The sequence below is a fragment of the Sinocyclocheilus rhinocerous genome, unplaced genomic scaffold (genome assembly GCF_001515625.1).
Source record: "Sinocyclocheilus rhinocerous isolate Xijiao unplaced genomic scaffold, SAMN03320098_v1.1 scaffold752, whole genome shotgun sequence".
Classification (NCBI taxonomy): Eukaryota; Metazoa; Chordata; class Actinopteri; order Cypriniformes; family Cyprinidae; genus Sinocyclocheilus; species Sinocyclocheilus rhinocerous.
Window position 1 is genome coordinate 1530964 of NW_015639777.1, and position 16596 is coordinate 1547559.

The window sequence follows — 16596 nt, forward strand, 5'->3', positions numbered from 1 at the left end:
TGATTTCTGAACAACCTTTGTAGTAGAGCTGTCCTATACATGTCCTAGGTGGACTTTGTATGAATCTTATTTTGTCTACATAGTACATCAAACCCTTGGTTTTTGGGTTTGATTCCCAGGGAAAGCTGATAAACTGATAAAATGTGGCTTTGCATAAAAGCATCTGTCAAATGCAAATGTAAATGCTCAAAAAAAGCTAGAAAAATCCATATATGTTTCCCTGAAAGCCTCTTACAGTGTGATTTTGACAAAATAACACCCTATCTCAAGTGAAACATATGGCACCTAATGAGAAGTTTTGAAATAAATATATAAGATAGAATCTCTAGACCACTGCTATTGACCGTACATAGACAAACAGATCTGTAGTGCTGAGTCTTGAAGGATGTAGTTTCATATTTCCCAAAAGCAATAGATGAGCAATATAAAAGTCCTAGAAATATCTGCATGAAGGGAGAGCTTGGCTGCAGCTCAGCTGTTCAATAATTCATCCTGTTCAGTCATCTTGACTGTTATATAAATGCAGGAATATTGACTATTTTACTAAAATTGACAAAGATTTTCTTATTAAATCTGCTGTGGATAATTATTTGTTTTGTATACTTTGTATGTAATATTGTTAATACATACTATCATTGTGTGTTTTATTTTAGTTGTTCCTGGGTAAATATTCAGATGTGTTTTTCTCCCGCAGCTGGCGTGTAATGACAGTGAGGTGTATGAGGAGGCCAGTCACTGTGTGTCTCTGCTGGCTCAGCTGTATGGAGGAGAGGGTGCGGACCGCCTGCAGCCGGAGGAGCTGCTCAGCCTGGCACACGCACTGCAGACACACTCTGAGCCCAGACAGCAGAAATTGCTGCTCCGCGTGCTGAAACGCTTGGTAAGTGCACGCAAATGCTGATTTGAGACCAGCACATAACTGAAATGTATATTATGAATGCAGTATGAACAATTCGTAATATGTTGCAGTAAAAGCAGACTACATTTTTGCTGTATTGAATGCGAGTAAAGTGGGAAACCAGCAGTGTTGCCAAACCCCTCCCTCAGAAAATCTCTAGAACCACCCTCAAAAGTCTCCATTTTTCACAAAAAGTCGCCAAATATGAAAACAAAGTAAATACAGGTAAATTTGGTAAAGGTAAAGGAAAGTATATATATATATAGAGATATTATGATTCTCCAAAAACAAAAACTTTATTCATACAAACTTATCTCAGTCAACACACTCTATTACTACAAAGTAAGTGCAAAATACTGCATCCCAGCACACATGACACGATGATGCACTGTGTCTCTCTCTCAGTATCTAGTTGACATGACTGTGGTATAACTTTTGTGTCCGTGGTTAAATCAAGATGTTCATTTTTTTCTCCGCCATCTTGATTGATGCTTATAATGAAATTGTGGTGTGCGTCATGGCAGGCGTGGCGTACTGGTGTGTTCACTGCGCAGACTCATTGGCATGATTGAGAGCAAACGTGAGAGGTCACGGGCCTACGGCAGGGTGTGGCCAAGTAAAAAATAAAAAATCTCCAAAAAATCGCTAGTTTTATTTAAATATAGCTAAAATAGCTCCTTGTCGCAAAAAAAAAAAAAAAGTTGCAGCTACAATGAGAAAGTAGCTAAATTTGGTGACAAAATCCCCAAATTGGCAACACTGGAAACCAGATCTGATTTTAAATATGATGGTAAATGGCTTAACCATTTTTTAAGGAGTAGTTCAGTTTCAGAATAAAAATTTCCTGAAAAATTACTCGCCCCCATGTCATCCAAGATGTCTTTCTTGACTGAAGGTCCAAATTGCAGTTTCAGTGCAGCTTCAAAGGGCTCTACATGATCCCAGCCGAGGAATAAGGGTCTTATCTAGCGAAATGATCGTCAGTTTTCTAAATAAATTTTTTTTTAAATGCACGTTTTGCACTAGCTCCGCAATGCGCATTTGCAAATTCAAAAAGGTAGGGTAGGGCGAAAAATTCCATTTGATTTCCTCTTCCAGCTTCAAAATCATCTGACATTGTTGTTTTACCTTTTTTTTGTAAGGGGCATTTGACTTTCTTTGCAAGTTTGCTTTGTAAACACTGGGTCGGTACTTCCACCTACGTCACGTGTGACCTTTTCAACATGACTACTTGATGCATGAAGTCGAGCTAGTGCAAGACGAGCTTTTGGGGTTGAAAAGTATATAAATGTGAATTTTTTAAGATAATTGACCAATCGTTTGGCTAGATAAGACCCTTATTCCTCGGCTGGGATCGTGTAGAGCCCTGCATTGAAATTGCAATTTGGACCTTCTGCCCGTTGGCCACCATTGAAGTCCATTATATGGAGGGTGAGTAAATTATCAGGAAATTTTTATTCTGGAAGTGAACTAATCCTTTAAGCACATTTTAAGTAGCCATATGTTTACACCAAACAGAGGAATAAGGAAAAAATCATTCAAAATTAAAGTTAAAATTAAGTGCCCTATTTAGTGTATTATTTTCTGATGTATTTGTTAATATTATTTATTAATAAATCATATCTGTTTTTTATTTTAATAATATTATGATTTATTAATGCATCATTTCAGCTCTACAGAGTAATACGAATAATATTAAAGAGTAATTGGCCATCAGATATGAAGGAAAACTATTTTTGAGCTGAACTTTCTGTGTCTGACTGTGGAGGAAGTACAAGTAGGGATTATTTTATTATTATTTTATTTATTTATTTTAAATTCTGGTGCTGTCAGAGTCAGTGTGTCAGCTCAATATGTGATGTGCCTGTGTGTGGCAAATCGAACCCTCTCTTTAATATTGGATAGTCTGTGTGGTAGGAGGGCATGAACTGTGTTTCCTGTACAGTGTGGCCTTCTGGGTAATTGAAGGGTTGGTTACAGCCATGCAGAGTGAGGAGGACAGCATCCTGTCCCTCATGACTGCTGATTTCCTCTCTTTTCATTTTTATATGTGATATTAGATATTAATGTTGAGATATCCAATTATTACTGAGTAACAAAAACAGGCTGTTTAATTTCGTTCTCAGCCTGTCCTGGTCCTCTCATCTGCATGTATTTGTTGATTAGGGGGACTGTCCAACATCAGCAAGGACAAAATATAAATCATCAGTCTGGATGAAAATAACACCGGGGTTGTTTACATAAATCACACTAGCACTGACTGTGTGAAAGTCAGCGTGTCATTGATCATTCAGTTCATTTATGATGGGTGAGACCATGAGAATGACTGATTTCTCAATCAGGATTAATCCCTGTCGTTATCCATGTTTTCAACAATTTGCCTCTATTAACGAATAACATTTATTTAGTAATTTTCAAGGCAGAGATTTACATAATCATGTCAAAATGTGATTATTTCATTTGTACTGTATAGTCGAAGTCAACAAGAAACCAAAATTGACTCTATTTACTTTCTTTATAAATGTTCCTGATTTTATCATGAATGATTCATCAGTGTTATTCCAAAGAAAACTTTCCACATAAACTTTAGTAAAAAATCGAATCATTTGCTTTGTCTTTGAAACGTCTTTCCATTTCGGCTGACGTTACTATGCGCTCTTATTTTTCAGCTCAATTTCTTGTCATGTAGACACCAATCAATTCCCAGTGGATAAAATAAAGCCTTTTAGCCCAGACCCAGAAAAAAATATTATTTCATATCCTACTTATTTAAACTCATTCTTATCATGACCATGCATGCATAAGTATTTAGTGTTATGGTCACTCTGCAAGATCCTGGAAAGGCTCTTCTTTCGTATTGCGGGATAGTCTGTGGATAAACTTGTTTGTGGGCAGGTTTGGAAAATATGTTGTTGTAAAACTTGTGGATTTGGTATTCTGTGCAAATATATGGGTATCCTCTGCATACTGGGAATATGCATGTGTTTATAATATGTGCCCCTTGCCCGGCCTGTGGTTCTGTCATCAGTGTTCTGATGACTTCATCTGTGCTCAAACTCTGCAGATATTTGGAGAGGAGCTGTTGGCTTTGGCAGACTCCGGGGAGAAGAGAGTGACCTCATCCAAACAAATCACTCACACACTGCCCAGCCACAAACTCAAACTGACACTTCAGGGACACTCGAGCATTCATATGAAAAATAAACACTGATTCCTTTGAGCTTCTGTGGGTAAAATTGCTCTCGCTTCTTCTTTTTTTTTCTTCTTCTTCTTTTTTTTGCTGAAACGACACCCCCATCCAATAAAGGAAAAGTTAATTATGGAAACCAGGGTTCCTACCGTAATGGAAAACCTGGAAATATCAGAGAATTCACACTGGAACATTTCTATAAATCAGTGTTTCCTTTATGGGCGAATTTGCTTGTTGAGCTACAATGATAATTAAATTTCACCACAAAAAGAATGCAATTGACTTTTCCCATCTGAGTTTGATTTATTACAAAATTATCTGTAAAGAATGACTTCACCAAATCCACTTGGTTCTAATTAGTTCTTCAAAATCACACTGAACAACAAAAACAATAACATAATAATACAATTGAATAAAGCTGCAAGCAGCAATTATCCACAAAATGAGGAGCTAAGCAAACATGGCAAGGAGCATCAGACCAACTGCAAAAATTTGAAATTTTTGACCCATGAATACAATCACTTTTAATGTGATGTAATTGCTTATTAATTATTGACCAATAGGTGGCAAAATGTAGCAAAAATGTACATTTTCCATATATATATATATTGATCAATAGGTGGCGCACTGCTAAAACTTCTCACGTACCTTCAGGTCTTTGTCATCATAACATGCACCAAATTTTGTCTGAATACGCTAAAGCGTTGTGAAGATGTAGCCTCACATTTATTTTGGCATGCTCTTCGTCTAATTCATTCGCAAATTAGTTGAAAACAGTTTGACTAATCAACTTGAATTACATAAACTTTTGTCACCATGGTCTGAAGATCATCCTATTTGATTTCCATGAAAATCAAAGCAATTGTCTAGGAGTAGTTAAAAAATGCAGGTTTTTGGAATATTAAAAATGGCGGAAAATTTTTAATGACGGAAAACAACAACAAAGAAGAAGAAAACTAACGCAGGTCAGGAATCTCACATCCTGCTTCTGGAGAGCTATTGTCCTGCAGCTCCAACCCCAATCAAACACACCTGAATCAGTTAATTAAGGTGTTTGGGGTTACTTGACCAACAGGCAGGTATGTTGAAGCAGGGTTGGAACTGAAGTCTGCAGGACTGTAGCTGTCCTGCAGCAGGGTTGGAGACCCCTGCAATAGGTATACCTTCAGTGAACTCATAATAATAATTGAATTAAACATATTTAATCAAAACCATTAACAAGCTACTTTGACAGATCTAATAAAATCCATATTCAGTGATCACAAACGAATGGAAATTAAATGGTCGAAATTTGTGGGAACCCTGACATTGCCACACTGGCAAATGTGTTTGTCTGTCATGTTGGTATCATCCTTCATTGATTGCATCAGTTTTTTCCCCTCCTGATAAGAACCTGATCTGTTTCTCAGAATGCAAACAAACCTCGGGGGGACGCTGTTGCGCGAACATGATGTGGACGCGTTTTTATTGAGCTCCTGACAGGTGAAATTTCAATTAAATAATAATCAGACCTAGAGGTTTATTTATTTTATTCTTTCACTGGGATATGATTTATGAACACACACTGGCATAAAGTTAGTAGACACTGTGTGTTCTCATGGCAGCTCCGGGCAGCAAACGAGGTGGCAAAGAGACGCAGGCTAACACGGCTAGCTCGGCTGACTCGAGAGGTACTCACGAGGGGGAGTTACTCTCAGCTGAAATTTTCAAACAATCGCTCAAATCCATGAAAAATTAAAATTGTGTTAAGATCGAAAGTGCGATTAGTGGTCTACAATCAGACATCAACGGTGTTAAAGAAGAGCTGACTTCGGCTGTTGCCACAATACAGCAATATCTTAGCTCGCATGAAGAGCGGCTGCGAGCTGTCGAGGACTCTGCGACGGCCGCGAGTGACACTCTTGCGCATCTCGAAACTACCGTGGCCAAACTTCAGACCGAGGTTAACGCTCTGTCTTTCAAGTGCGAGGATCTCGAAAGCAGATCAAGGAGAAATAACATCAGGCTGATCGGAATCGACGAGGGAGAAGAGGGCAACCGTCCGACGGAATTTGTTTTGAACCTTCTCCGCAACCTGATGAACTTGGAAGAGAAGCCGCTGCTCGATCGAGCTCATAGGTCACTCCAGCCAAAGCCCAAACCCGGTCAACCACCCAGGCCCTTCATTATCAGGGTCCACTTCTACCACATTTGTGAACAGATTCTCCAAAGGGCACGTCAAAATGGAAGGCTGACCTATAAGGGAAAACCTGTCTTTCTCTTCCCAGATCTTACAGCAAACGAGGCCAAGAAAAGAGCGGCGTTCGGTGAAATGCGCAAATAGGTGCTCGATTCGGCTTTCGTCATCCCGCCCGATTTCGAATCACTCTGCCAGGTAACACAGAGCAGCTTTTCACGGATCCACAGAAAGCGATGGAGTACGTAAAAAACACTCAGACAATTGACGCGAACGGAACAGCAATTTCACCGGAGTAGCTGGGAACACTTGGTTTTTTCTGCCGTCTTTTGAGGACATTGTCCATCCCGAAATCTCGCAAGGTACATTATCTTTGTGATGATCTGAAAAGATTACACTTTGTCTTGACCGGACTGTTATTTTTTTAAATATTTTTTTTATTTTACTCCTAAAAATCAACATGCATTGGACTGCAGTCTACAGTTTGATTTGAAACTGATTTGATTTTGCCACTCGTGGCTTTTTTTTTTTTCTTTAAGTGTTAACTGGATAGGCACTTACGCTGTGGTCTGTGTACTTAATTTATGTTTGTTCACCTGATGATGTGCTTAGTTTAGTTCTTGCTAGCGTATCCTAGACGCGTAGTAGGTCGTCTGTGTTTTCTTGCCTTATGGGGTTTTGCATACACCTGGTTCGGGGAGGTGTTGAAGTGGGTGGGGGTTACAGGCGTGTTGTTTTTCCAGAATTTTTTGTTTTATTTTATTCTTTTTTTTTCTCTCCTGTTCTTCATGTTGTGGCTGTATACTGTACAATGCACAATCCAAAAATTTTTTTTGTTAATTTTCAACCTCTCTGTATATATCTTCAATAGTTTTCTCTCACTTTTATATCTATAAGCAGGGTCATTAATTTTGTAAGCTGGAATGTGAAAGGTCTTGGTCGTCCTTCTAAGCTTAACAAAGTTATAACTCACCTGGATAGCTTACAAGCTAAAATAGTCTTCTTGCAGGAAACACACCTCAATGTCTCTGACCACACTAAATTACGCAGAAGATGGGTCTCGCAATCTTTTCACTCCTTATTTTCTAGTAGAGCAAGGGGAGTTGCTATCCTTATTCATAAAGGTATTTCTTTTAATCCCTCGGATGTCCAGGCTGACGGTAATGGTAGATACATCATAGTATCTGGACTACTGTTTAACACTCCTGTGGTATTGGCAAATGTCTATGCGCCTAACTTTGATGATAATTTTTTTATTAAGTTCCTCTCTGTCTTACCAAATTTACATTCGAGTTATTTGATTATTGGGGGAGATTTCAATCTTTGCCTAAATCCTCAACTTGACAGAGTGTCTCAAAGAGGAACAACCCTCTGCGCGCAAGATGCACGCAACGACCACTCTGAAGGCTGAATGTTCGCCTACTAAATATTGAGGATTTTGTCCAGACAGTTTCTTCCCAAATAGACTTTTTTATCAGCATGAATGCCACCCCAGTTATAACGCATAGCACACTTTGGGAAACATTCAAAGCCTATATTAGCGGTCAGATTTTATCTTATATGTCATTTGAAAAGAAAAAACAGAGATCTTTGGCAGATCTGACAGATCGTATCTCCCAGTTAGAAAATCAATATGTAAATAACCCTTCACCCAATTTACTTAAAGAACGTCTTCTCTTAAAAACTGATTTTGACACTCTCTCTACTGTTACCACTGAGGAGATGCTGATTAAATCAAGGCATACTTATTATGAGTATGGAGAGAAGGCAAACAAGCTTGTAGCCCACCAGCTCAGACAGTCCTCTGCTTCCCATATCATCCCAGCTATTAAAGTACACAATACCCTACTGTCAGAAGATTATGAAATCAATAATTCATTTTTGGAATTTTATCGGTTATTGTATTCTTCTGAACAAACCTCTGATTATGTGGACTTTAATCATTTTTTCAAAGATTTCTCATTACCTCGCATCAGTTTCTGGCAAGCCCTATTTCTTTAAATGTATAATCAGAGGAGGACGAGAGCATAAAGTCTCTCTGTACGCGGACGACTTGCTCTTATATATTTCCGACCCATCTGAATCCTTTCCTCATGTCCTCAAAGTTTTTGATATGTTCGGAAGGCTCTCTGGCTATAAATTGAATTTACAGAAAAGTGAAAGGTTTCCCATCAACAATGCTGCCCGGGAGTTCTCTTTCTCTTCTCTCCCATTTAAGGTTTCCCACTCATCATTTTTTCAAAGATTTCTCATTACCTCGCATCAGTTTCTGGACAGCCCTATTTCTTTAAATGAGGTTCATGATGCCATTTCAGCCATGCAAAGTGGCAAGAGCCCTGGGCCAGATGGCCTTCCAGCTGATTTTTTAAAGAAATTTTCTAGACAACTAGCTCCCCTTTTGTTAAATATGTACAATGAATCATTTGATTTAGCCTATCTTCCCCAAACTCTACGAGAAGCCTCAATTTCCTTAATTCTGAAAAAGGACAAGGATCCCCATATGTGTAGTTCATATCGCCCAATATCTCTTTTAAATGTTGATGTAAAAATTTTAGCCAAAATTCTTGCTTTGCGATTGGAAACAATTCTTCCTAGTATAATTTCCACTGACCAAACTGGCTTCATTAAAAATAGACTCTCATTCTTTAATGTCAGACGGTTATTCAACATTCTCTATCATCCCATGTCTTCATCTGTACCTGAAGTTTTGATCTCAGTCGATGCAGAGAAGGCATTTGACAGGGTGGAGTGGGATTACTTATTTCACACTCTTCAGATGTTTGGTTTTGGACCGAGTTTTATATCTTGGATCAAGTTATTATATAAAGCCCCACTTGCCTCTGTTCGTACCAACAATATTTCCTCTGCATATTTTCAGATTAATCGAGGTACAAGACAGGGGTGCCCCCTCTCGCCTCTCTTATTTGCAGTGGCAATAGAACCTTTGGCCATTGCTTTGCGTCAAAACTCAAAAATAGCTGGTATAATCAGAGGAGGACGAGAGCATAAAGTCTCTCTGTACGCGGACGACTTGCTCTTATATATTTCCGACCCATCTGAATCCTTTCCTCATGTTCTCAAAATTTTTGATATGTTCGGAAGGCTCTCCGGCTATAAATTGAATTTACAGAAAAGTGAAATGTTTCCCATCAACAATGCTGCCCGGGAGTTCTCTTTCTCTTCTCTCCCATTTAAGGTTTCCCACTCATTTACATACCTGGGTATACATATATCTAATACTTTTTCTAAACTTTTTACTGAAAACTTCACCCGCTTATTGGAGCGAGTTGAACAGGACTTAAAGCGCTGGGCCCCACTTCCTTTATCAGTCGCAAGTCGAATAAATTTTGTCAAAATGAATGTGCTGCCTAAGTTTACCTATCTGTTCCTGTGTATCCCAGTGTTTACTCCTAGTTCATTTTTTCGTAGGCTGGATAGTGCTCTCACCTCCTTTATATGGAATGGCAAACCTGCTAGAATGAGTAAAAGTCTTCTACAACGTCCTAAACCACTGGGTGGAATGTCTTTGCCTAATTTTCAGTGTTATTATTGGGCTTCAAATATCCGTCCTATGCTGCACTGGCTCTATGAAGATCCTGGAGCTGATGCCCTGTCATGGGTAGCAATTGAGTCGGCCTCATGCTTGCCTTCTTCCCTAGCAGCTTTAGTTTACGCTCCTCTTTCCTTTCCCTGCGACAAATTTACTAAAAACCTACTTGTAAGATATACGCTTAAAATCTGGAAACAGGTGAGACGTCATTTTGGCTGGCAAACTATGTCCCCTAAATCCCCTGTTCATTCTAATCATGTCTTTAACCCCTCAAAAATGTTTAAGTCTTTTACATCTTGGCATGCTAAAGGCATTAGGGAAATTAATGATTTGTACTATGAGGGGGCTTTCTGCTCATTTCAGCAGATGTGTGAGCAGTTTAATATTCCAAAGAATCATTTTTTCCGTTATCTCCAAATTCGCGATTTTGTGCGTAAAATGTTCCCTCAGTTTCCTGCTCCGCCTCCCTGTTCTCCATTTGATCATTTATTGGAGAATCCTCCATGATGGAAGGGCATTATATCAACACTGTATTGTAAAATTTTGACCACAGTCTATACATCCCTTTCACAAATAAAAGTTTGGTGGGAAGGCGATTTAGAAATGGTTATTTCGGATGAGGAATGGGAATCAGTCCTATATACAGTAGATTACACAAATCTTCAGTCTGTGCAAGACATGGACTTCTGCAGTGCAAAATTGTTCAACGTGTACACTGGACAAAGCTGAAACTCTCTAAGCACTTTCAGCATATAGATCCTGCTTGTGATCGTTGTAGTTTTACCCCAGCATCCCATGCACATATGTTTTGGTCCTGTATAAAGCTTAGGGGCTTCTGGGCCACTGTTTTTGAGACTGTCTCTGGTTTCTTGGGTAGACCGATTTCACCTTGCCAGCTGATAGCCATTTTTGGAATTACTCCTGTATCATTTAATCTTACAAAGATACAATCTGATTGTATAGCTTTTATCATGCTCTTAGTCAAACGATTAATATTGCTGAAGTGGAAGGATCAGAGGCCTCCAACCCCAAGACAATGGATTCGTGATGTCCTCTTTTTCCTAAAGTTGGAAAAAATCAAACATTCTATAAGAGGTTCATCTTACCAGTTTAATAAAGCTTGGGACCCTTTTAAGCAATATGTCATGGAACATGTTTTATTATCGGACGTAGACTGAGTCTTTGTTCCTGCATTTTTTTTCCCCCTTCAATTAAATTTTATTGTATCATACAGATTGTGCACTTTAATTGTTTTGCTAAGCCACACTTTTGATTACTTGTTTATTTAGTTGTCATTTATTTTAGTGTATTAAGTTGATCTTGTCTTTTGTTTTGTTTTGTTTTCGTCTTTGCAATATTGTCCTAAAACTCATAAATAAAGCTTTAAAAAAAAAAAAGAATGCAAACAAACCTCAAGCTGCTCTGATCTTCAGTTGTGAAATATGGTCTAGACAGAGAGAGAGAGAGATGAATCTTCACAGTAGGGCTGGGCGATATGGGCAAAAATTAATATCTCTGTATTTTTTGGCCGATTTGCGATATACGGTATATATCTCTGTATTTTCATTTTTGTATTTGGATTAAAAAAATCTGTATTTAATAATTTATATATATATATATATATATATAAAACCCATTTTGGAGAGTACCCAAGAGCATAATCGACGTAACCAGCATTGTTTACGTTCAGAGGAGAAAGCGCACGCATGAACGTAATCTGCGTAATCAGCGTTGTTTACGCTTAGGGGAAAGCGTGCGTATGTGTTGTGATACTCTAAAATGGCAGAAGACGTAACTCGGGGGAGAAGAATTGTTGAATAAATTGTTATTTTTGTTTTCTTTGCGCTCAAAAAGTATTCTCGTAGCTTCGCAAAACTGAAGTTGAGCCACTGATGTCACATGGACTGTTTTACCGATGTCCTTACTACGTTTCTGGACCTGGGAACATTACAGTTGCGTTGCTGTCTATGCAGGGTCTGAGAGCTCTCACATTTCATCAAAAAAATCTTAATTCCTGTTCCGAAGATGAACAAAGGTCTTACGGGTTAATTGCATGAGTAATTAATGACAGAATTTTCATTTTTGGGTGAACTATTCCTTTAAATCTCATTCACGCTTGTGTACATTGAAATGTCAGGTGTGACGGCAGTGATGATGTGATGGAGACATTTGACTTCAACCTACAGTAAGTGCTATGTGTCTTGAAGCAGCATGTTTGAATGTACTTTGAAACTCAACAGTCCTCATCCCTTCACTTTCATTGCATGGAAAAGAGCAGCTTGGACATTCTGAAAAGTATTTTCCTGTGTAAAGGTGTGGTGACATTTTCGAGGGTGTAATCCACTCATTTCATTGGTAGTCCACGCGATTGGGGATTTTGCTTGAGGGTGAAAGATTTCCCCATGCAGATTTCACAACTGGTTCAAACTGGTCACACGAATTTGAAGCATAGACCAACAGAAAGCTGCTTGGTTTGCAAGTGATTTCCTTGTGAGCTGTGTTTCATACATTGCTACACTAATGGCAATAGACAGTGAACCTTCTTGTCTGCAAAATATAAATAATACAGGTTTGGAACAACTTATATGGTTGGAATGTGAATAAATGTTGATGGTGATATTTTTATTCCGTAAATACCACACCATCCCGGATTAAACCAGAAAATATCTTGAGCCTAATCAGACCACATTTAGAAAGTGCGTTTCCATTTTATTATCATAATGTAAATTCGATTGGCTAGTTAAGACTGCCGTCTCCCAGAACATTGTTTGCACAGATTACTTTTTATTCTGAACAACCTTAAGTGTTTTACTGATCTGTCAGACCCATCTACTTTTTCCCATTTTTCTTCCGATCTCCCTTTCTCTCTTTGTGTAATCACCAAACTTTTTTTTCCCCTTTTTTGATCATCCGCAGTGTAATGTGTGCTTCATCATTTTATATGTTTGTGTGGGAGCGTTTTATATGTTGGTTGTGTCAGCCTCTCTCTCTCTCTCTCTCTCTGTTGATCATCCACCCCCGTTTCTGCCCCCTAGGATCTTCTCCCTCCATCAAGAGCTATTATAGGCCTCATTAGTGTCATCGAGTCAGATCACAGCACTTCTGTTGTTTTAACACCGTCTCGCTTTTTATCTGTCTTTCTCTTACTGTCTTCACCTGTCTCTGTGTCTCTCATCCTAGATTTAGAGGGAGATGTAAATAATGGTTTTAGTTTGTTTTGTTTAGGTGTGGTAAAGAGGGCTGTGTGTTTGTAAGCACTTAAACCTGTATGTATATATGTTCAACAAAACATAAGATTGACTGGTGCTTCTGTATTGATCATAGAGTACACTCAGAAAAGATGCTGGCTACTTCATCATTCTCATTTTTAACAGAACACGTAGCTATGAATGTGCATCTTGGTCATTTTGACTGCTTGAGTACTCAACTAATTAATAAGTTGCTGATTTTGTGGGCCTTGAGACAATGGTTGATGGTATTCCATTCGATTTTTTTAAAATCCTGGACTGTGTACAAATATGTTAGATGGACATCTTTGACTGTCCCGTTGCATCTTCATGTTTATTCACCTCTCACCATATCACATTTATAAGCAGTGTTAATTTTTACAGCAAATTTTGATTTATTTTTAGTCATAGTCTTTTGACGAAAATGCCATTTAGTTTGAGTCTGAATCTGTAATGAAGGTACACCAGGCAGCACAACAAGAAAATTAGCTTTAGTTACATTACTCGACAAAGGTCAAACTCAGTGAGAAGCATTGAGAAAAAAAAATTGAAAACCAATACCACAGTCAGACATTTCTGTTCAGATGGGATTAGTTTTCTCGGAGGACCCTGATTTTGCTGGAAATTATTCTGTATTTTTCTCTATAACTTTTACCAAGATTGTGTTAGAACAGTACAGATGTGCTTGATTCAGGCAGGACTGAAATCAAAAAGTACACTTGCAAAACACAAATATACTTAATATTCTCAGGGAAAACGAACCCCATCCAAACTAGGTCTTTGCAATGATATTTGTCTGTTTCAAGTCCATTGGCGACTGAAAGGCTGGTTACAAATTTTCCAAAGACACTTACGAGACGTGCATCACTTGGAGGGCAGCAGCCCTGGGGATTTGTGTGTGTGTGTTGGTATGCACTGAAGCATGTCTGTTGTTTGTGTGTTTAAAATCATCCTCTTTGATTCATAACTTGGTGTCCCTGTCCTAATTACACACAGGCTCTGTAACCAAAGTGCTAATGGAATGAAATGACCTGGTCACATTACTGCCCTCATCTGCTGTCAGCCTTTTGAGACTACTGGAGATAAATCACCCATCGGGCGTTTCTTACACACACACATATACGCTCTCCTGGTATCCCTCTGATGTGTTGCTGTATGCGTGGTATTTTATTGTCATGTCTGATTCTACCTAATGATTTAGTCTCTAGAGAATACGGTTCTGCTCTGATCCACATTGAGCATGAGTAATTAGCTTCCTTCTCACAGGCAAATCACACTGTTTTTTCTTTCATAACCTCTTGCGTTTTGATATTGCTGCTTTATTTGTGAATCTGTAGGAGTTTGAGCCTTTTCATTAAACTTTCCCTGACTTCCTGCATTATAGCGAATTAAGGTCTGTGTCTAAGTCCTGATTATCAGCGGATGGTAAGGGAAGCATCATTATTACTATAGTGCTTGTGATACAGGCACAAGTGTTAACTCAGTTGTTGAGAAGAGCTTTTTTTCCCCTTTAAGACAATACAATGGGTGAAAAAATCCCATAGACTTGCACTGAAGAAGTAGCCTGAGCTAGATTTATGGACCAAAAATATGTTGCCTTTTAAAAGGATTCTCCCCCGAGCTGTGACCTAGCGGTTAGGTTGCATGTTCCATCATATTGGACCATGGTTCTCCTGTGGCCAGCACACATTTGAATCTGCATCATTTGCAGATTCCGTTTTGTGTCCTCTCTGCACTGTCCTGTCGATATAAAATGGCAAAAAGCCAAAAAAAAAACAAAAAAAAACTTGAGTCTCATCATTATGATTCTCGCCTTCCCTGCTGTGACGAGACCTGGACCACAAGGACACAAGTGTGACTGCTGTTCTACATTCTCAATCAGTTCACCGAGTCGTCGGTGACAATGAAAGGGGGCAAACTAGGAGACAGCGAGAGACAGAGAAGGGGACGGAGGTAGTGAGACATTCCCTGAGATACACATCACACAATGCTCTCAGGATAGCAGAATGTGGCAGTGTGTATCAAGTGTATGAATAATGCAGAGGAAGGAGCAGGACAGTGGTGCTAGCAGACGCTCGCTCACACACAAACACATGCACACACTTTTTGCACGGCAAGCTCCCACTCCTGGGACTCAAGAGGCGTGCTCATTATCTCTGCTGTGGCCACCCCTGCAGACTGGAGCTGCTCACAGCGTGACAGTAGCAGCAATGGCCTCATCGCTCAGCCCAGCTGCAGCATGAAAGAGTATTGACCCAGGTATGGTGCCTCGGGCCACCGGCCTGTGCTCACAAACACATTTGCACACTCCTCCACGGGCAAAACTTGTTTTAGAAAGATGAACCGTCAGGGCTGGGTACCGCACTACTGGTCACAGACGAAGGTGTGAGCTGAATTGTCAATGAGGTTGGGAACAGAAAGAAGGAGTGACTTTTCTGTGATTGACAGAATTCTCCTGTGCAGTTATTGGTGAAACTCTCTGCAGTGCTTTCTATGTTACTTATGGGGCTGTTATGCCCTTCATATTTATGTTAAAACTGTCCTACCCCACAGGCAGATTTTTAAGGTTTCCTGAAGGTGAAGGGTGTCTAAGTTACATCACCTAACCACCGGGGTGCCTCAGGGTTCAGTGTTGGGCCCCCTCCTCTTCTTGAAATACACCGCTTCACTTGGCAATAATCATACAATCACTCAGATTCTCCTATCACTTGTGCCCATGCTTTACAATATTAGGACAATCAAACCTGTCTGAATATTCTTTGAAGCTCCTTTGACATCTCAAAAATGGAATCCTGCAATGACACGTGAGCTGGCTTTCTTGATCAAAAACAATGGTTAGTTGATCAGATAATCGCAAAAGATCATGGCACCGTGCCAAGACTTCAATCATTCAAAGAGGGTCCATGTCACACTCCACTTGCTATGCACATCAGGCTACCTATATCAAATTCAAGACTGGAGTTTATGACTGAACTTTGTACTATTCTATAGTATACTATAAAAGTGCCTATTAAATCAATGTAATGTCCATGTAAAACTCATGCAGCTGTTACAGAGAAGTCCCAGATCTTCCTCCAGGAATAATATTAATGTGTTAATGTGTTACCAGGGATGACAACAATTGTATTATTGTTCTCGCTGACCTTGTCCTAGTTTGGCTATGTAGGGAACAGCATTGACAATGTCATGTTCCATTTCCACCGCCACAGCAATGCCAAGAAAACTGTATTCTTTCTCTATCTCTCCCCCTCTCTCTCTATCCATTTTTATCTGTCCTCTATCCCATCTGTACTGTCTTCTCTGCATGGTGTCTGCAGCAAAAACAATGCTCTCCAGCTTTCTGTTATCAGCATAGATCTGCATTATCTCACACAATTATCAGCTCCAGAAACAGCACACACATTGGGATTTGAGTGCTGGCACGCTGCGTGCTGCACAGTTGCTTAAAAAGTTTTTAAAGCCTGAGGTTTCGCTCCGTTCCAGCTCAGGTATGTCTTTTTGTGGAGTTTGAGGTAGTCTTAGTCTCTTCCATAGTGACAGATGTCTGATGTGGTG

The 16596-nt window shown here is 39.3% G+C and overlaps 1 protein-coding gene across 1 annotated transcript in view; it reads left to right on the forward strand.

Annotated features, from left to right (window-relative positions):
- The window catches only part of ulk4 (unc-51 like kinase 4), a 234135-nt gene that overhangs the window by 191509 nt on the left and 26030 nt on the right, over positions 1-16596 (forward strand). Inside the window, exon 36 of the mRNA XM_016567664.1 lies at positions 695-880. Coding sequence (XP_016423150.1) covers positions 695-880 — 186 coding nt within the window. The remainder of the gene's footprint in view (positions 1-694; positions 881-16596) is intronic.